Source organism: Girardinichthys multiradiatus, chromosome 13 (genome assembly GCF_021462225.1).
Source record: "Girardinichthys multiradiatus isolate DD_20200921_A chromosome 13, DD_fGirMul_XY1, whole genome shotgun sequence".
Taxonomy (NCBI): domain Eukaryota; kingdom Metazoa; phylum Chordata; class Actinopteri; order Cyprinodontiformes; family Goodeidae; genus Girardinichthys; species Girardinichthys multiradiatus.
This window is the reverse complement of record NC_061806.1, coordinates 11,944,930-11,966,071: the sequence shown is the minus strand read 5'-3', so window position 1 is coordinate 11,966,071 and position 21,142 is coordinate 11,944,930. Positions and strand designations below refer to the sequence as shown.

Here is a 21,142-nt window from a genome sequence, read left to right as displayed (position 1 = left end):
GAAATATTATTTTGAATGAGAACCGAACCTTTTGGATAAATGGGTCTTAATGGTGTTTAGCAAAATAACATTTAGGGAAATATTATTTCCTAGATTGGAAACTAACAACCTTTCTGGGTAAAAGATCTTCATCTGACTCAAAGTGGGCGAGCATGTGTTCTTAGCCGTTAGCAGTTGGAGCTAACAAAAGAAGCTTATAGCGTGTCATCAGAATCAAACACATGCCTTTAAAATACCACTAATAAAAGATAGAAATGCATAAGCATGGACGGCGGATTATGGCCAAACTTCTTTGTTTAAAACCACCCTTTAAATAAAGTTTGTCTTAACATAAAAAACACAACACAGAACACATCATTAGTTCAGTTTCTCAACACAAACAAAACAAACGTCATAAAACGAACATTATTTAGATTGTTTAACTCTAAACTGATCTTCTCTGATCAAACACTACCTCTTATGTGAACCGTGCTAAAGAGAAGTTGTCCTCGCATTGAGGGAAACATCCACGTGTGGGTAAACAAAGGATTAGCTTGCAGCTAACCTCCGTAGCTGTGGGGTGGGGTGGCTCGTTCTACAGGTCTGGTCTAACTGCACGTTACTGCCATGGCCACGGTGCTGTGGTCCTGTTGTCCTTCCTTCAGGCTGGGAAAACCAATCCACTCGGCATTGTAGAGACAGGATCTCTGCTAGGAAGTCTCTGGAACACAGTTTGCTTCTGTCGACCTCAGAAAGAAAAGTCAAGCTACGCTTGCACCTCAATTACCACGTTCATGAATAAATACCGGATAAACAAACAGCAATTCATTCCTACTTAACTTTGTGCATATGATCGCATGATCGTATGACACTCTTGGATCCAGTTTGAAGAGTTCTGTCTGCTTGCCAGTAAACAAATAGTAAACATACGCCTGTTTGTTGGAACGTGGGGTTTTTATTCAAACAGTGTCATCACGGGAAGTCTGCTCTCCTTCTGTTCCTGGATGTGCTGGAAGTAGGTTAATGCGATTTATTTTGAAAGTTCCAGAAAAGTTCTTACTGGCCTTTAATGTTGTAACCCATGTCTGCCGTCCCAACATGGGGAACGGAACTCTACAGCTCCTTTTATACCCAGGCATCCCAACTGGCCAGACATGGCACTAGATTGCAATATTTATAAAAATTATTGTCTCAGAAAACGGACATTTGGAAATTTAGAACTCTGCAGAATTGTTTTAATTAAGCTACACCGGAGGAATTTTGACCATTAAAGCTGTTTAAAGCCATGCCACAGCATCTTAACTGGATTTAAGCTTTTCAGCCATTCAGCCATACAATTTTAGCCCAGTCTTTTTCTTTTTGTTGAAGATTGAACTTATAGTGGTAAGCGGCAAGTGAGCCCTGCAGTACATTACCGTTGTTCTGGGTTCTTTTGTGACCAACTGGATGATTTGTTGATGCACTCTTTGGTGGGCCAGCTACTCCTGATAAGGTTCAACGCTGGTCCATGTTTTCTCCATTGTGGATAGTGGATCTCACTGTGGTTTTCTGGAGTCCCAAAGCCTTAGAAATAGGTGTCAAACCTTTCCCAGACTGATAGATATAAATTACTTTGTTTTTAATCTTTTGTTAAATTTCTTAAGATCAGGGCATGTTGTGTTTGTTTAATGAGACCCTTTATGTAAACTACTCCATTTTGTCCGTAGCTGCTAGTTCTGTTGTGATGATTTCTTGATTCTGTCAGTAATGATTGTTTTCTCAAGATATTGTGGCACTAGTGGCCTTTATTCACAGTAATCAGACAGAAAATAAGAAGAGAGAGAAGGGAAGACATGCAAGAAAGGCCTGCTTCTGTGCTTCACAGAATTACAATGAATCCAAGAAAACGACCAAATCAAAAACACAATTGTGAGAGGAAAATTAAAGTTTTGGAATGACTAACCCAGACTCTAGAATTAGCTTTCATAAATCATCTGTAGGATCCAGCAGGAAATCGAAAAGTATAAATTGGACCAGGTATGGGCCACAAACCTCAACATATGTGCCCTAACTGTACTGCTGAGCATTCCTGATGTATTTTAAACTGTTTTACCAATCTTTTCAATAGTATAAAAACTATTTTGATTCAGTGTGTGTTAAGAATTGATCACATGTGGAAAACCACATGTAAGTATGTGTTTCAATGAACAAAAGATAATATTTTTTCATTATGGTCCTTTAAAATCCAGGCTGAAAGCAGCCAAAATCAGAAAAAAACTAAGGAGGATGAGTGTTGTAAGGCAGCCCGAGTTCCATTACACCGTACATTACTATTTGTTTACAGTCTACACATACAATACATTTAGTTGCTTCCCATTAAAGTTTACCATTTCTAAACTGTGATGCTAATAAACACAGTACACAGTTTATCAGCAGTTTCAGATAATTTAATACAGTTTTAGATTATGATGAATAATTACAAATGTTTCCAATTATTGAACAAGCACTTATCAAACATTTTGTGTTTGAGGATAAACAATAATTCAAGCCATACCAGCATGCCATTGGATCACAGACAGGAATATCTATTTTCTTTTTAACTAAATCAAGCTGTTGAATTTAAGAAAACAAAAATTAACTGTAGTAGAATTTTAGTTTAAAGTAAGTTTAAAGGTACTTAAACTATCCTTTAAAGTTTAAAGTAGCTAAAATAATTTACAGAGCTTTTGTATAACACAAAAACATTAGATAAAGAATAAATCAAACTATATGGATGATGAAGCATGGACATTTGGAGGGGGAAAAATACATCTACAACAAAAAGGCTTTGTATCTTTTTTCTGTAAAATTAATGTATCTTAGCAAAAAAATCAAAGAAAAGTAAAACTGTCCTTGATGACTGTGACAAATGCTGCTGAAATAACAGCTTGACACCGATGTGCTACTAGGCATACATTTGCAAAAGCCTAATGTTTCTTCAGGTATTTTTCAACGTTTTCTTTTGAAAAATCTGTCCATCTTTCTCAATCCAACGAAGCTTGAAGTCTGTTAATCCACCAGTCTCAAGTTTAGTCTGCAGCTAAATGAAAGGAAAAAAACATTAGATTTAATGGTGGAGTATTTTATTTGTGCCGTTTGGTTTATCAGCTTTAAAAATGTTAAATCTCATCCGTAATCATTGACTCTAACTGCTTTCATTTACTGTAAATAATGAATTTGCCTTTCCTAAAGATATTGAAGCAAACGGAAAGATGTAACACAAACAATGTGGTGTAAAGATCAAAAAATGCTAAAGCAGTTGATATGAACACTTGTTTTTTACACTGCCAGTTAGACAGTCACTCTGGCTGGATATCCTAACAGGATCCATGTTTCACAGGGGAAGGCTACTGTTGCGAACAATGGGCCATCTCAGTCAGAGTTCTACGTATATTTAATACAAATATGATAGCAGGTAGACAATTTAGACAGTATGATCTTCATGCCATCCAGCTGTAAAAACAATTACCGGTAATTCAAATCCATTGTTTTTATGCATTTAAAACAAATGTGGGATTTGTAGAAGCCAAAATCGGTTAAATTTTGATTTTGGCTTCTTCTTTCTGTGATAAATAGCCATGGTTTAAGTCTGTGGTATGATATTTTTGTACAATCAAGTAATTTGTAAGCTGGTAAAGACCTAGATTTTTTATTAAAAGATTTTTTTAATACCTTAATATGCTAAAAGATTGTCTTTGATTGACTGGTGCATGTTCTGTAGTATCCAAGCCTTTTTTTTATCAGCAGTCATGTTTAAAAAATTTGAATATTACTGATAAGTTACTTTGCTTCAGTAACTCTGTTCACTAAATGAAATACATTATAGAGATTAATGACATATGGTGTGATGTTTTCAAGCCTTTATTTCTGTTAATTATGGTGATTTGTGTTTTTTCTTTAAAAAAGATTAGATATTGACTGCTCAAAACCTCTCAACAGAATCCCACTTTAACAAACTCTACACTATAACTTTAATTATACTGACATTATGTGTTAGATTTCCCAAGATAGAGGAAAAACAGCAAATTGAGGCTCACTGTACCTGGTCTAAAATCTGCTGCTGGATGTGGGGGTCAGTCAGGTCGGCCTCAGACTGGAAGCGCAGCTTTAACCTCCTCTTCGATGGGATCAGAGTCTGACAAATAAACTCATGCTTTTCACTACAGTCAACATCCCACCATGTTCCTGTGGCTGTTTCAACTGCAGCACAGGAAGTCATGCTGGTGCCACCACTGTTGTCAGGCTGGCCCAGCCCCCAGTTTTTGAAGGTCACCGGGCTGCTGTCAGACCAGTTAGCCCAGAGGTCTCTGTAAAGGCCGATCCAGTGGTTCGTTTCAATCAGTGGGTGGATTTTTTCGTTTATAGTCATGTTCCATACTCTGACCAGGTCTGTGTGTTTGGACCGACAGTAGTTCTTAGCATCTTTCCAAAACATGACTGTTTGCACTACGATGTATTTAGAAGCGTCTTGTTCTAAAAGAAAAATGAGAAAAACAGCAAGAAGTAATTTCTCTCCTTTAAAATGACATAATTTGTCTTGTTTTCCTATTTTCATATTTACCACTATCCGACCTTATTATATTCATCTTTGATAGTTTGATTGATAGCAGCTTTGAAAAATGAAATGTTGATTTGATAAAAATCATCCTACCATCAAAGCAGATAAAAGGGCGCTCTGTGTCACAGATTTCATCCCGCCAGCCCCCTGTCAAGTTCATAACTATGCAGCTCTGCTTGCCGTCTTTGTTGTCAGGCTGATTTGGTTGCCAGGGTGAGAAACCGTTTGTGCTGGCCAAGTCATCAGCTCCCATAGTCCATTTCCAGCCCGTTGTGTTATCATAAAGCCCAATCCAAGCAAACTTTCCAGGTTCCGACAGGGCAAGGAGCAACCTGTCATTTTGTTCTGGGCTGTCTATGGTGGCCAGGTCACCGTACACCTCTCTGCAGTACTGCTGAGCTTCAACCCATGTCTGTGGGCTGTTCACATAGTGGTACTCTCGAAAAAGGTTTGTAGACAGAACATAAACTCCTGCTTGACAAGAAAAAGTTTCAAAATCATTGTAATTTAAAGTAAGACAACTACAACATCCTCATCCTATGCCTCTCATTCTCTGCCAACAGATGGTCTTTTTGATATTGATTATATGGCTCATTACCAAGGGCAACATTGTGTTCGTGGCGGTAGAACCACTTTGGGTGTAGGGGGGTGGCTTGTGTGACAGATCGTCACGTCATGTTAGTTGGAGGTTGGTGCTTTACAGCCAGCTAATGATGCTGCAGTCTGTATCTAAGAAATTTAAGATGGCTTTTCAGGCTTAAAGTAGAACTAAATCCAATGTAAAAGCATGACCCCAACCCCCAGACAAATTTTCAAAAATGTCACTAGGGAGGGCAGACTCAAGAAGCACTGAGGGGCACGGCAAAGTGTGGGGATGAGCGGGAGTTAAGTGGGTGTGTTAAGCTTTTTTTGACATATTGAAACATGGAGAGTGAGCAGATCGACGCTGGTAGTTTCACCATGGATTGATCTTTTGAGGTGGAGGATTCTTCACCTCTCTCGTCACCAGAGGTTGAGGGAGATTTTATGAACCCAGCGGGCCTGAGCCTTATCAGTTCGAGCCGCTGGCTCAAGACGCTGATTCAGTGATGCCCAAAGTTGGTGCTGCCAAGGCAGTGGAGGACAAAACGGGTCCAGTTTCTGAGCAGTAAACTGATGTTACCAGCATCATTGCTAATATAGGTTAACATTCAAAGCAGTAACAAACTTTCAGAAAGTTTACATTTATATGTAGGTCTATATTTATATATCTCAAGTAAAGTATATGATCGAAGGTATAAAGCATAAAACACTATGATCAATGCTCTCAATTCCAACTCCTGACGTTTACATGAATGTAAAAAATTGCACAGTAACATAAAGATAACACCATTAAGGCTACAATTATACACTTTGGGCCTGATCTTAAAGATCCCAAACAGAGGTGCTAAATTGCTTGTAAAAAAAACAAATTGGACATGCAATAAGTGCACATGTTGCATGCGATCTTCAAAGACTGCACGTGCAATGGATAACAGGTGCAAATCAGGTGCAAACCGCCCTATTTAAATTAGGAAATTGCGTGTGCTACTGGCTGGCGGCTACTGTCCCCAGTGGAACGAAAGGAAAAGAAAACAAAAGCTGTGGCGCTTGAAGCATGCAGGTGTTTTGCGTTGCATAATTAAGAAGGATTTATTTGCTGATTTTGGCTGCCTCTGAGTGTGTAATTGCGCAAGCAGAAGACTAGGTTTGAAGTTGTTCTGTGCACAGATGCTTTATGTTTGACCCAGTGAGGCGAATACTACATTCTACGTTGCCTTTAATTAAAATATTGGATTACAGGCCATTGCGTAGGAGTGCAGAGCTATGTCCAGAGTGGTGCGCACCCTCCAACGCTGGTGCGCACAAGGAGCAGCTGGTCAGTGTCGTGTCTAGCACATCGACAGCTTGTTAACTGTGTTGCTTGACGTAACTCGCAAAAAATTGGCCAATCAATATTAACAATATCAAAGACAAACATGTCCATCAATTAATTTATTAGAGGTTTGCCTCACTTGATCTTTTATTTCTTTTCGGAGACTTGCCGTGTTCTTTTTGTTTTTTGTGTATATGTTTGATGAGTTCAGAGTTTATCATAAACAGCCACAATATTTAAGCCTGAACGTAATATAAGCAACATAAAAATAGTTTGTTGTAGGAGTTGGTAATTGGTATGTTATAGATTTGCTAATTTTAAAACATAGCGCCACATAACTGTCCTGCAAAGTATTTAAATCGAACATTTATATACGTAAAAATTTATTATTTTCCAAGGATTTTACTAAATTCCTTTTGTTTGTTTTACCAATATTTGAATTGTTTAAATTGTTTGTTGGTGACACAAAATTATTTTTCATTGTATAAACCCTCCCCTGCCATATGTTCACATTTAAACAATGTAATCCAACTGATCCAGCTCTGATTACTCTGCAATGACACAATGTTACTGTCAATAATGCGATTTATTTTGTTTAATGACAAAGTTAATGCGTACACTGTCTTTTTCACCACATGGAATAGGCCACCTTAAAAAGGATTTTAGCATCCATTTTGCAAATAAGGATTTAATATGCCTTATAATATCTTTATGTCATTTCTATTATTTATATTATCATCATCAAAGGACAGTGGATCTTTTGCACGATGTGCGATTACAGTTAACAATCTGTGTGTGCTTGATCAGTTATATGCACACTTTGCCATGAACAGGTTGGTGCGCTGGAGCGATCCAGACACAAGAAAAAGTGTTGCAAGAAGTTTTATCACAGGAGTTATATCATGGCTTGTGTTTGTGATTGGCTTCAAATCAGACCTTAGATAATCCTACATAAAATCCTCTATTCTCATCTATTTTTATTATTTTTATTTTTGACAACCCAAATCTGTTGACATATGTACAGAAGATTCTCTCTCTTTGTCATCTGTCATTCTGTCTATGCCTCCTTCTGGCCAAAGTGACAGGAGACATTTTTGCATCCCAGTTAGCACCTGCATATCAAACGTGCTAAATCTAGACGCAAAAACTGCACACGCAATCTGTTTCTGTTTGATAAATCGCATTACGGGTAGTAAGGGATTACATTTGCATATCCTCCTCACATATATTTGCATGTCTGGGTCATTGTCATTTGATTAGCATATTCAAGAAGGCAAACACGCTAAAAAGTGCGCCCGCTGTTACACTGTTAGCTGTGTGGACAGGTTTGCGTGTAGTTTTGTAAATGCAAACCTTCTGAAGATCAGGCCCTTAATCTGCAAAAAAGGTTTATTTGGTTTAGTTCCACTTTAATTTATAGGATTGTGTTACTGAATTTCAAGCAGTCTGTACTCCATTTAATCAGCTCTTGTTTAACGACTAAACACTTGGGATGGTCAAACTTCAACTGGTTTATTCTACATAAAACAGAGATTATTTTAAAAATACAGCTCAGGATTTATAAAACCTTTATATTATTTGTTGAAACATAAAACGTTTCTCCATGCTTTTGTGACATCAAGACAACACTAGATTGAAACAAGTGTGAAAGACTGGTCACAGCTGTGATTTTTTTACATTGATTATTTTACATTGATAAAAGACAGAGATAGAAACACAGAGACCGTTCTTACATTAGCTGCTGTTTTCTCAGTCGAACAATGGTAATGTAACTATTCAAAGATCCTTTGGTTGAAACTACTACCTGTATTAATCCCCAGCAGTTTGACCAGAAGGATTTCCAGATAACTAAAAGAGCTGGAAAACTACCATAATGTACCATCAATGCCCCTACATTAAGAATGGACAATATGGAATAACACTTTCATCACAATTTTTTTGGCATTTTGCAATGACAAGAGATGCGGTTGATAAAAAGCTTTAAATTTATCATCGAGGCTCACAAAACGAATATTGCTGTAAAGATAAAACCCATCATCAAAATGGATATTTTACTTCTACAGCTGTATGCTGTTGAACAGAACACAATAGTTAAGTTTACTCATATTTTTAAAATAAATGCAGCTCATTTAACCAAAACTGGAAAATTTGTTCAAGAAGCTAAATTAACAATCCCAGTCTCACAGTCAACTTTTGGTATTTTTCAAATGACATCAATTAGAGCTTATTGAGGTTTTTTCACAAGATAATTAACAATATAATAATTGTCCATCTCTACTCTAAACAACCGATGGCCTGAGGCAAAACCTCCCAAAACTATTGCACTTCAGGTGGACTTTCAGTACGACATCTGTCCACAAGAGGTAAGAAAACTGTTGTTGATAATGACTTAAGAGAACATATCTAAAAAAATCAGAACTATCTCTATGTTTCACCCTTTTGCACAACTTGACTAACCTGAGAAGGCGATGACAAGCAGGAATGTATTTTTCATCCTGAAAAATAAAGAACATTCACTAGTAAATATGAAATTTTTTAGCCAACAGAATCAGCTCATGTTGCAATTACAAAACAACAAGTTTCTGTAGTTCTGTAAATGTTTAATACATTTGAATCACATAACAAACTACAAATACAGTGCAACGATGGCAACAAACAGTAATTCCATCCTTTTACTTTCACAAAAAGAAGAAAACGATGTTAAAAACAGGTGGATTTAAACTTAAATTACTTAAAGCCTGTTTGTGTTTGTTGCATCTTACTTTGGTCGTTGCGCTGGTTAGAAAAACCTCCTACTATTAAGGATACTTTGGTTGGCTTTATTCCTTTTATCCCCTCCTTTGCTATGCAAAGCCAGTCTCTATAATCAGACACTGGCATTAAAACAGCAGATCATCACATGCAAATCTTGCTGGTGAAATTGAGCATTTAAAATCTGTTTACTCAATAATTCCCTGCTTCCCTTCCCAATGCCTTTTTAAAGGTTTTGCAGTTTCTTCAGTTCACTGGTGATTCAGGGTTTGTAATTGGGGAAGCATCTCACTGTTTTGATGAGGATGATGTTATTGACACTGAGGTTTGAATAGTCATACAATAAGTCATGGCACTGATCTCCTCTCCATGTGGATGGCACAGTGCATCACAGTCTGTAGCCTCAAAATAACCCTGCAGGGCTTCTTCAACTGCCAGTGACCATCTTCTCACACTTCTCTTAATTAGAGGTTGTCTTTGTGTGTGGTTGAGTGGTATAAATTCTGAGCACAAGACTGATTTGCCTAGAGCAGATTTTGATTCAGAGATGTATAAATCCTTGACATTTGCATAAAATGAATCCAACACTTGGACCTAAAGTTCAAGTGGATTGGACTTTAGGTCACAAACCGATGGCTGGACATACTCCTTCCAGATTTTCTGGTGGAAATCAGAATTCATTGTTCCGTCAATTACAGCAAGTCGATCGGGTCCTGGAGCAGCCAGCAAAGCAGTCCTAAACCATTACACAACACCCAGCCTGTTTAACCGTTGTGATTCTGAAATTAAGCTTCTTGGGAATGTTTTGGCCAAATGTGACATTTTTCATTTGTGTTGTTTTTGGTCAGTAATGTTTACCTTGGAACTCGCCAATGGATTCAATATTTGCTTAGTTTTGTGTTAATGTAAAATATTGAATACTAACCTTAACTAATGCAGGTGAGGCCTGCAGTTCCTTAGATGTTGCTCTGCGTTCTTTTGTAAATGAGTTTTCCTGAATGAGTTGTTCATGCCCTCCTAAAGTAAATTTGGTGGGCTGGTCAATACTGGGAGGGTTTACTCCATGTTTTCACTATTTGTGGATAATGGTACAGCCATGAGGTTTGCTGGAGTCACAAAACCTTGGAAATTTCTCCAGAATGCTGGATGTCAATGAGTTTGTTGCTGTTTGTTGTCATGAAGTGTTGCTTTTTGGGATGTTTTAGCCAACGTCACATTGTCAGGCAGGTTCTGATTAAGTGATTTCTTGATTTTATATGTCTGACATCAGACTGGGTGTGATACAGCACATAAATGGTTCACTTATTTTCTGAGAGATAGAAATTTCTCTGTCATGATTAATATGTTTTTACCTTTTTTAGTGCTCCTCTTTCATGAGGGGTTCCGCAAGGCTCCATCCTTGACCCTCTTTTATTTTTACTTAACATGCTGCCACTTCGAGCTACTATAACTCAACATCAGTTATCCTTCCACTGCTATGCAGATGATCTACAGATCTACTTTCAATGAACAGAAAGCTGAACGTATTTTATTTGGCAGCAACGGCACTACAGACGCCCCTGCTTTGACTTTTAATCTAAATAACAGAATCAAAAATTTAGGGGTAATATTTGATATGGATTTTACTTTCAAAAATCCAGTTGATTCAGGCTTTTTTCAGCTGTGTCTTTTGGCCAAAGTTAAGTTGGTCAATTTTTCAATAGTCCTGATCAAGACAAGGCCCTTAGTGCTTTTATTAGCTCCAGGCTTGACTATTGCTCTCTATGTTGGTGTATCACAGTGGAGCCTAGTTCGCCATCAGTTTGTCCAGAATGCAGCCACCCTTTTTTTAACCAACACCACTCGACGTGCGCACATTACCCCAGTTTTATTTTCCTTACACTGACTTCCCATTCATTTTAGAATTGATTTTAAACTTTTACTGCTCGTTTTTAAATCTCTAAATGACCTCGCATCTCCTTATCTATCTGAACTTTTAAGTGTTTGTGTGTGTGGCAGGTCCTTGAGGTCATCCAGTCAGCTTTTATTGGATGTCACAAGGACTAAACCTAAACGTTGAGGTGACCTGGCCTTTTTGGTGGTGGCGCCCACACTCTGGAACCAGCTTCCTTTGGATCTTCATTCCATCATCGAACCGGGCCTTTTTAAATCAAACTGAAGACTCACTTGTTCAGAAAGGCTTTTAATGTTCTTTAGCAACTTACGTTTTAACTGAATTATTTTGTTTTTTGGAATCTTTTTGACTGTTTTTATGGTTTTATTGTTTTGCGCTTTGGTCTCATTTGGATTTTTAAAACATTTTACAAATGAATGAATGAATGAATTGATGGAACAATTTTAGCTATCATGTGCTCTCAGTAGATTAATTTACAAATCCTGCTGAATTTCTCACTTGGGATTGGAAAAGGTGCTTGAAGTAAACACTCAGATCAAGGAACCCACATCCATAACCGCGTTTCATTTGTAAGTTGAAAAACTGGTGGAATTAGCTAATTGTTGTGCTATGCTACAACAATGGCTGATCAGCAGTCCAATATGATAGTATTTCAACTTTTTTGTGCATTCCAACACTGTAGCAGCATGTTTACCAGTAGAGATTGGACAATAGCAGGATTTTAATGTGAATTCAACAGAAGAACCGCACCATCAGTTCTTCTCAAATGTCAGAACCTGCTGCTGGGAAATGACATCACATCACCTTCATTGTGTAAATTGTACTTTAGAGGTCACGTAGGATTTAGCACCAGGCTAGTTATTATTAGAAATACATTTTAAGATTACTTAAAATTTTGCACACACACAACAATGCTTAAGGAATTGCAGCTCTTTCTGTGCTAATGATTTAATGCGATATAAACGGACAAAGGGGTAAATTAATAGTTTGCTACTGCAGCTAGAACTATCTCTTATGTGTTCTAGGTGAGTTTTGTTTTACTTAAAAGTTGAAAATCCTGACTTCTGAGTTAAATTGAAGACCTAAGAGCATGTTTTTTCACAAGATCCGTCTTTACACCGTATTTCCTTTGTTTTTGGCCTAGGCACAGCTGCTTGTGGTTCAGGCAATCCTACTGTAATTATGTAAAAATAAACTCTACTGCCTCATTGGTTGTGTGAAGAGAACTCAAATTCCTATTTCCATACATCCATAAGGTGGTGAAATGAGGCGTGTGACCTTCCGCTCCAGGGTTATTCAGGCCATTATGTAAGCAAACTAAGGGTGACAGACAGTTCACAACCATTTTATGCACCAGGATCAGTGATTATGATCACTTAGATGTAGTTGAGCAAAAAATTCTTATTAACATTTTTAAAATGTATTGTCTTTGAGGAGGACTGGGAATGATTGCTTGTCACCTGTGACTTTGGGTTCAACTGTCCCCCTAAATAACATTAAAGAAAAAGTACTCCCAGAGATCCCGCTCTGTCAGTCTTTACCCAAATTTCCTGTTTGATCTGACCCCTGTTTAAACAGATCATTAGTAATTTACCTGCACTGCATGACTCATTACCTGGCATGCACTGTATTGACAGCACTGGCCTTCCATATTTGTACCTGAGCCAGGAGAGATGGAGAAGTTCAGTGTGTGACCTTTGACTCTTGTGAATCAGAGCCACCATTTGCAGAAAGCCTCATCCTCAAGGCTGAAGGGCACTAAACAAGATGCACACAGCCTGTCTATCTGGGAAAGTGGGCATCTAACTTGAGGTGTAACTTTGTTTTGTTCCAAGCTCCCCCTTGTGGCAATTTGTTGAATTTGCTCCCTCCTTGTGCAGGTATTTACAGGTCCTTCTCAAAATATTAGCATATTGTGATAAAGTTCATTATTTTCCATAATGTCATTATGAAAATTTAACATTCATATATTTTAGATTCATTGCACACTAACTGAAATATTTCAGGTCTTTTATTGTCTTAATACGGAGGATTTTGGCATACAGCTCATGAAAACCCAAAATTCCTATCTCACAAAATTAGCATATCATTAAAGGGGTCTCTAAATGAGCTATGAACCTAATCATCTGAATCAACGAGTTAACTCTAAACACCTGCAAAAGATTCCTGAGGCCTTTAAAACTCCCAGCCTGGTTCATCACTCAAAACCCCAATCATGGGTAAGACTGCCGACCTGACTGCTGTCCAGAAGGCCACTATTGACACCCTCAAGCAAGAGGGTAAGACACAGAAAGACATTTCTGAACGAATAGGCTGTTCCCAGAGTGCTGTATCAAGGCACCTCAGTGGGAAGTCTGTGGGAAGGAAAAAGTGTGGCAGAAAACGCTGCACAACGAGAAGAGGTGACCGGACCCTGAGGAAGATTGTGGAGAAGGGCCGATTCCAGACCTTGGGGGACCTGCGGAAGCAGTGGACTGAGTCTGGAGTAGAAACATCCAGAGCCACCGTGCACAGGCGTGTGCAGGAAATGGGTTACAGGTGCCGCATTCCCCAGGTCAAGCCACTTTTGAACCAGAAACAGCGGCAGAAGCGCCTGACCTGGGCTACAGAGAAGCAGCACTGGACTGTTGCTCAGTGGTCCAAAGTACTTTTTTCGGATGAAAGCAAATTCTGCATGTCATTCGGAAATCAAGGTGCCAGAGTCTGGAGGAAGACTGGGGAGAAGGAAATGCCAAAATGCCAGAAGTCCAGTGTCAAGTACCCACAGTCAGTGATGGTCTGGGGTGCCGTGTCAACTGCTGGTGTTGGTCCACTGTGTTTTATCAAGGGCAGGGTCAATGCAGCTAGCTATCAGGAGATTTTGGAGCATTTCATGCTTCCATCTGCTGAAAAGCTTTATGGAGATGAAGATTTCATTTTTCAGCATGACCTGGCACCTGCTCACAGTGCCAAAACCACTGGTAAATGGTTTACTGACCATGGTATCACTGTGCTCAATTGGCCTGCCAACTCTCCTGACCTGAACCCCATAGAGAATCTGTGGGATATTGTGAAGAGAACGTTGAGAGACTCAAGACCCAACACTCTGGATGAGGTGAAGGCCGCTATCGAAGCATCCTGGGTCTCCATAAGACCTCAGCAGTGCCACAGGCTGATTGCCTCCATGCCACGCCGCATTGAAGCAGTCATTTCTGCAAAAGGATTCCCGACCAAGTATTGAGTGCATAACTGTACATGATTATTTGAAGGTTGACGTTTTTTGTATTAAAAACACTTTTCTTTTATTGGTCGGATGAAATATGCTAATTTTGTGAGATAGGAATTTTGGGTTTTCATGAGCTGTATGCCAAAATCATCCGTATTAAGATAATAAAAGACCTGAAATATTTCAGTTAGTGTGCAATGAATCTAAAATATATGAATGTTAAATTTTCATCATGACATTATGGAAAATAATGAACTTTATCACAATATGCTAATATTTTGAGAAGGACCTGTATTGACTACAGCTGCTAATGTCTGTTAAAAAGATTAAACTAAAAAAAGCCTTTTGGTGTAATGCTTTCCGAGGTTAAAGGAATAGTTCGGGAAATATCACACTGGTTCATGCAAACTCTATTTTATTAACCTTTAAACTGTTATATTTGCGGACGGTGGTTGAGTTTTCTAAAAATTCTAAACAATAACTTAAATTCACATACTGTCCCAAAAACAGTTGAACGTAATTATACATTTAATTTAAATAACATCAGCTGGTTTGATTTTGATCATTTCTCCAGGGAAATATTTTGTCAGAGCAGGGATCGTGTAGTTGGTTTTCATGCCTGATCTTTCTCACAAAACACAGCTTCCTTCTATGACTCAAACCGGACATGATGAAACCTATGAGCAACAGCAAAACGGTAGACATTTTTGACATGAAACTAAAGCTGAGAGATAGTAAAATGCTTCTTATATGTCAAAAGGAAGCTGTAGATCATTTATGAAATCAGGATGAATGTCATAATAATTGTGGCCTTTTAACTAGGTATCTGGACTGTTTTGTATGATCGTATGATTATACTACACACATCTTCAATTAATAAAAAAAAACAGACCTGATTTTTAGACATAGATTTTACGTTTTCAACAGGGTTGAGGTCGGATCTGTTACTTACGCGTAATTTTGCTTGTTTTAAAAACCAGTTGCGATGTGTGTTTAGGGTCATTGACCAATTGGAATACCCTGCATTGTCCAAATTTTAAGAAGGCATTTGACTTGACCATTCATGCAGCTGCAAATTTTAGTCAAGCTTAAATGTGCCAAATTTGAAACAAGCACGTCTTTCCAGCTCGGTACCTTGTTAGTCCATAGTGATATGCTGTGAACATGACTGGTGTTTCAGCATCTTCCAATTTATGATAGGCCTATGCCATGGTGGTTCCTAGGCTGTTCCTCAACATTACAGTCATTTTAGTTTCATCAGAAGTAGCAGTTTGGGTTAAATGAGTGAAACAAATGTTTCAACAAGACCATTTCCCACATACACATCACAGTTTCCTTGGGAATGAATAAAACAGGCTTAAGCTTTTGGAGTGGCCCTGACCTTAACCCTATCGACAATGTATGGGGTATTATAAAAAGTGGGGTTCATGACAGGAAACCCACACATTTTTATAGAAGCTCTACCAATTTACATAAGAGGAGTTGTCAGATATCCAGTCAGAATTTTTTTCCAGAAGCTTGTTGTTGGCTTCAAAAAAGTGATTTTTCTGCACCTTGAACAGTCAGTCATTTTCTACCGCTGATTCCATAGTGGGTCGCGGGGAAGCTGGTGCCTATCTCCAGCAGTCTATGGGCGAGAGGCGGGGTACACCCTGGACAGGTCGCCAGTCCATCGCAGGGCAACACACAAACAACCACGCACACACTCATTCACACACCTAAGGGAAATTTAGAGAGACCAATTAACCTAACAGGCATGTCTTTGGACTGTGGGAGGAAGCCGGAGTACCTGGTGAGAACCCACACATGCATGGGGAGAACATGCAAACTCCACCTTGAACATTTAACCAAATTTTACTAGGGTCCTATGTATATATTTGAGCTATATACTTTTAATAAAGATATACAGTTTCTCAGTCTGTGCTGATTAGAGAACATACACAGCAAATTAATGTTTTATTCATCCATTACAGCTTGTTAAAGCTATCTATGTCAAAGTGCTCTACAGGTAGATAAAAAAAAATTCTATCCTTATATACAGAACTAAAAGAAAACATTATATGAACAAAAAATAATCATAATATAGTATTCAAAATAAGACGTTTTTAATTGTTCGTAGTCCTGGGCTGTTCTCACTTGAAATTTGGTGGCTGTTCTAGAACTTGGGGACCACGTGGGCCACACCTGAAAAACCCCTGTCCCCTTTTCTTTTTTATGAAGAACCTAGGGACCTATAGAAGTTGCCCTTGATGGTCTGAAAGCTTTGGTAAAAGTGTGAGTAATTTAAAAAAAATCTGTGACATACTGTGCTGGCCCTGCATGCAGACTATTAAAAACTAGTAATATTTTAAAATGAAAAAGTTCTGGTAAGGAGTTCTGGTAAGAAGACGAGCAGAACATTTAGATGTTTTTTTTCTGATTGGTCTGTTTATTGGATGCTTAAAAAAAAGAACACAGTCTGATTTTTATTTTTTAATAACTGAAACATTAAGCTTTTGAGGTCATGTAATTTTGCCATGCCTTTTGTGTATTTATAGAGAATCCGTAAACTATATTTAGCAACATATACAAGTTTGTTTAGTATTAGGCATCATTTTGTCAGTAATGACTCTATTTTTAACCTTTCAGTTGTTGCACTTTAGACTATCCTCTTATTTTTACAGGTGACAGGTGTCACTCATTTGTGGAGAACAAGCAGTGTTCTCCACAAACACTGCTTAAACCTCTGCAAGCAAGACATTATTATTGTGAATTCTTAAACAAAGATCTTGTTTCATACTGTGCAAAATTGCAAATGATACTAATATTGCAATTAAAAACATGGGAAAATTAGATGGTGTGTGTGGTTAATGGAGGAAGATGGACAGGTCTATAATGAACTAACACCTTCAGCATTGGCAACGGAATCTGCCTGTCTGCTTGATGACTCATGCTGCTGCTTCACGCTCAGGTGTCTGAATTTTCTGTGTGACCATCTGTAAGCAAAACGCAATTTGAAATAGTGGTACTCATGTCACATATTTAAAGGTGCCTTCTGTGATTTCTTTTTTTAAGCAAAAGGGCTTTTTTCTTCCTGACAGCAGATGGCGATATTGCCTTCAGGTTTGAGCAGAATTCCCAGGCCACTTTTGCCTCCTCCTCCTCCTCCACCTTGTCTTCCTCCAATTTGGTGGATCGCAACAGGATCTTTTTGCCATGCCGGTCACGCCCCATGCAGATATCAGCCTGTTTCTCCAACATGCAGTGTCACATCTCTAATTAAACACACATGCAAAAGCATCCAGGCTTGCTCACTGTCTGGCATTTTAACCCCCACTCAAATCCCACCTCCATCCAAGCTGCAGCTCTTATACATCTTCTTTAAATGAGCCTTTCCAAGCTAAATCCTAAGTCTTTAGCCCACCAGTCCAAATTTAAACTCTAATTACAATAATCAGGGAGTGAAAAGCTTGATGGCAGAAACACAGGTGGAAAACAGACTCGCTCAGTGTAATTGATCTGGCATTTCTGCAGTCCGGAGCAAACTGGTTGAAATTAGTGGTTGTCTGGCACTAGCAGCTGCACCAACAGATTTAGCCTTTGTTTAAGCAAAGATATACATTTTTATTTAAACCCAACAGCCACAGTTGTAGCATTGTTTCCAAAGCATGCATACAGCACCATTCACACTTTAACTTTATAATCATATTATAATTCATGAAATGCACAGCAAAACTCTACACCAAAGCCATTTTCTTTAACCAGTCGGCTTGTGTTGGCATCATGATTATGAAATCTGTGTTGACTCCAAACCCTGGAAGCATTTTAGCATTTCAATTGGCATGGTTCATTACTGTGGTTTTACTCTCTTAGTAATAAAATGGCCACCAAACAAACAAGAGATTCTTTTCATTTTTAAGAAAAAAAAAAAACCATTACATACACACATACACACAAACACTCACACACGCATGCACACATATATTAAAGCACCATCTCCCTACATGTGGGAGACAGAGAGAGACCATCACCATGGAAACAAACGTCATGTAGCCCAGTCTCCCACCATCCGCCACTACCACCACTCCTTCCCCAATATGAACTCAACCCCCCCAAGTCTCTCGCTGTTGCTGGCTGTCTACGCTTCTCCAGTTCCCCTCCTCTGTTTCCCATTCTCAACAACATCCATCTTTCCAAAAACATTCATCCCCCCCCCCCCACCTCCCCTTATTTTTTCGCTCTTCCTACCTGCATTGTTCTTCATCAGATTGTAAAAAAAATTTCTACAATGTGTGCATCATGTCTGATTGTTGCTGGCAGATTTTTGTCTTTTCCTGTGTCATAAATCCCCCATGAGTGCCTTTGAATTTGGTTTCATGTATGTAGACATGTGCTCACGCTGAGAGATATTAAGTAGGAGTCTGTCAGGTAGGATCTGTATGGGGGAAGGGGTACCAATTTGGGCCAATGTGATTAAACTAACTAGTGGAAAAATACATCCTCTGGAGGCTTATCATCCTTCCTGTATTCTTAGGATATTTTTGGATGAAGCAGTTTGGACATTCTTTAACACATTATCATCGGAAATTAGTAAATATTTGTTATTTTTTATTGTTAAGGCTGTGCATTTTTTTTTCTATGGCTCCTCCATCTCCATGTCCCAGTATGCCCACAGCATGCTGGGAGGTGTAGTCATTCTACAATGTTATGCTGCTGCCCTGCACTCTAGTGACTGTGAAGAGGTTTGTAACTAAACCTCTTAAGTCTTGTCTTGTTTAGATCTATTCTGTTCCCTGTTCAGATGTGCTTCTCTCCCTGATCCATTTTATATAAAATGGAAAGGAATTGATTTATTGGCAGAAGTGTTTGCAACTCTGCTAGAATACTTGTGAACATGCTGTCAATTAATGTCTGGGTGGAATCGGCTTCTTCATCCATCTGTAGTTGGTAAATAAGTCTTCATTTTGTTTTTTTTATGTTTGTGTACCCTGAAAATGTGTTCTACTTTCACATTTTGTCACTTTACATCCACAAACTTCAACATATTTCTTAGTAATTTTATTTAACAGACTAATACAAAGCAGTGCATAGTTGTGTAGTTAAAGGAAAAAGTTATTTATTTTTCATAATTCCTTACAAATCAGAATTGCCCTCCTCAAAACTCTACCGGCCTTGCTCAACTCTTACATTCTTTTGTGCAAAATAGCTTAAACTCAGTCTAAATGGATATGTTTGCAATAATACAATATGAAATAATGCAACTGATTCTCAAATTGATTTAGGTCTGGACTTTGACTGGGCCATTTTAACATGTGAATATGCTTTGATCTAAACTTGGGGTGTCCAAGGTGCAGCCCATGGGATCATTTGGGCCCTATGAACAATTTTGTGCACCATAGTTCAGGAGTGGGACACATTTATGCAGAGGGACACAGTTTTTTAGGATGAGATATTCACTGATGAATTAAAATCTTTTTAAAACAGAAAATGTCAGGTACAACACTAGTATTCTTTTCTGAATCAGGCTTTTTGCTTTCAGTTTGATTTCACAGCAGAAAGGACCACAAATATCCAGTGACTCTTTCGCAAAAGCAGACTTCAGTGCACCTTTTAATTTTTAAACTTCCCAACAAAGTAGCTTTTCCATTATTTTATGCAACTTTTTATCACTCATAAGTACATTTGATGTTAGGATTTTGGTCTGACAGGCAAAGATTTTGGACACCACTGATCTAAACTAGTCCATTATAGCTCCGGCTGTATTTTTAGGCTAACAACAATCTTTGCGTCACCTCCCACTAGCTCCCTTGTCCCTGCTGAAAAAAAGTGTCACCCCAGCATGATGCTGCCACCATTATGGAAATGTTCATGGTGAGGTGCAGCATTACATGTCCTCCCCACATTGCGTTGTACATATAAGCCAAAAAACTGTTGCAGCAAACTGCATGTCAGAATACCTGATCGGAGCAGACCCCAGAATTTAGACAGGCAGAATTTACCGTAAGTAAGAACGGCTTTATTTTAAGCAAACAAATAGCGCTCACATGTGAGGATGGAATTAACAAAAAGCAGACGTAGCTGGCACAGACAATAAGGAGAAGTGATCCATAATGTTTCCGCAATGGGTTGACAGGATGATTGTGACTATAAAGATCATGGATCAGGTGAAACAGGGAGACTGATTGCTTAGTGCAGGTGGACCGAATGCAGCTGGTTACTATAGCTGACAGAGACTGGGAGAACAAGACGTGACTGGAGCAAAACATAAATCCAAACTAATCAGGAGAAAATGTAATGTGCAGAACATAAACTAGAAAACAATACTTGGAAACTAAAACATAACCAGGAAAATAATAAATGGAAGCATGATTCAAAACACAACTGGAAATAATAATAACAAAAACCCAAAAACATCCACAAATCATGACACTGCAAACGTGACTTAATTTGGCTTCCTTCAATCTTGGGAAATTACTTTATATTTCACAGTAAAAATACAAAGGTTTAAATATGTTTTTACAATAGTTGCTACACCAGTAGCAATTTAAATACAGGAAGGAAGAAAGAAAGGACGGACGGACGGAACAGACGGACAGATTGTTCTGTTCCTCTACTTTTTCAGAACTGTGTTCTGTTCTGTTGCTTTAGAAAATGTTGTGTCACTCATTTGCCTGATTTTTGTTTGGCACCAAATTTACCTCTAACCAGGCGTATGTGTGGGTGACTAACTTGGACAGTGATGAATGAGAGGGCGTATGGATGCATCTTAATAAATTATAATATTACTGAAAGTACATTTATTTCAGTGATTGAATTCAAAAAGTTGAACTCACATACTATATGGATTCATTCCACACTGAGTCA

General features: G+C 38.4%; 1 protein-coding gene across 1 annotated transcript; it reads right to left on the bottom strand.

Moving 5' to 3' along the window:
• Window positions 1–2,397: 2,397 nt before the first annotated feature.
• On the bottom strand, window positions 2,398–18,649 carry LOC124879760 (C-type mannose receptor 2-like). Its single transcript, XM_047384484.1, has 5 exons — window positions 18,527–18,649; window positions 8,907–8,944; window positions 4,649–5,026; window positions 4,040–4,470; window positions 2,398–3,037 (listed from the first exon to the last, which is right to left on the bottom strand). The coding sequence occupies exons 2-5, from the start codon at window positions 8,941–8,943 to the stop codon at window positions 2,936–2,938; spliced, it is 948 nt and encodes a 315-aa protein (XP_047240440.1). The 5' UTR covers window position 8,944; window positions 18,527–18,649; the 3' UTR covers window positions 2,398–2,935.
• Between the last annotated feature and the right edge of the window lie 2,493 nt (window positions 18,650–21,142).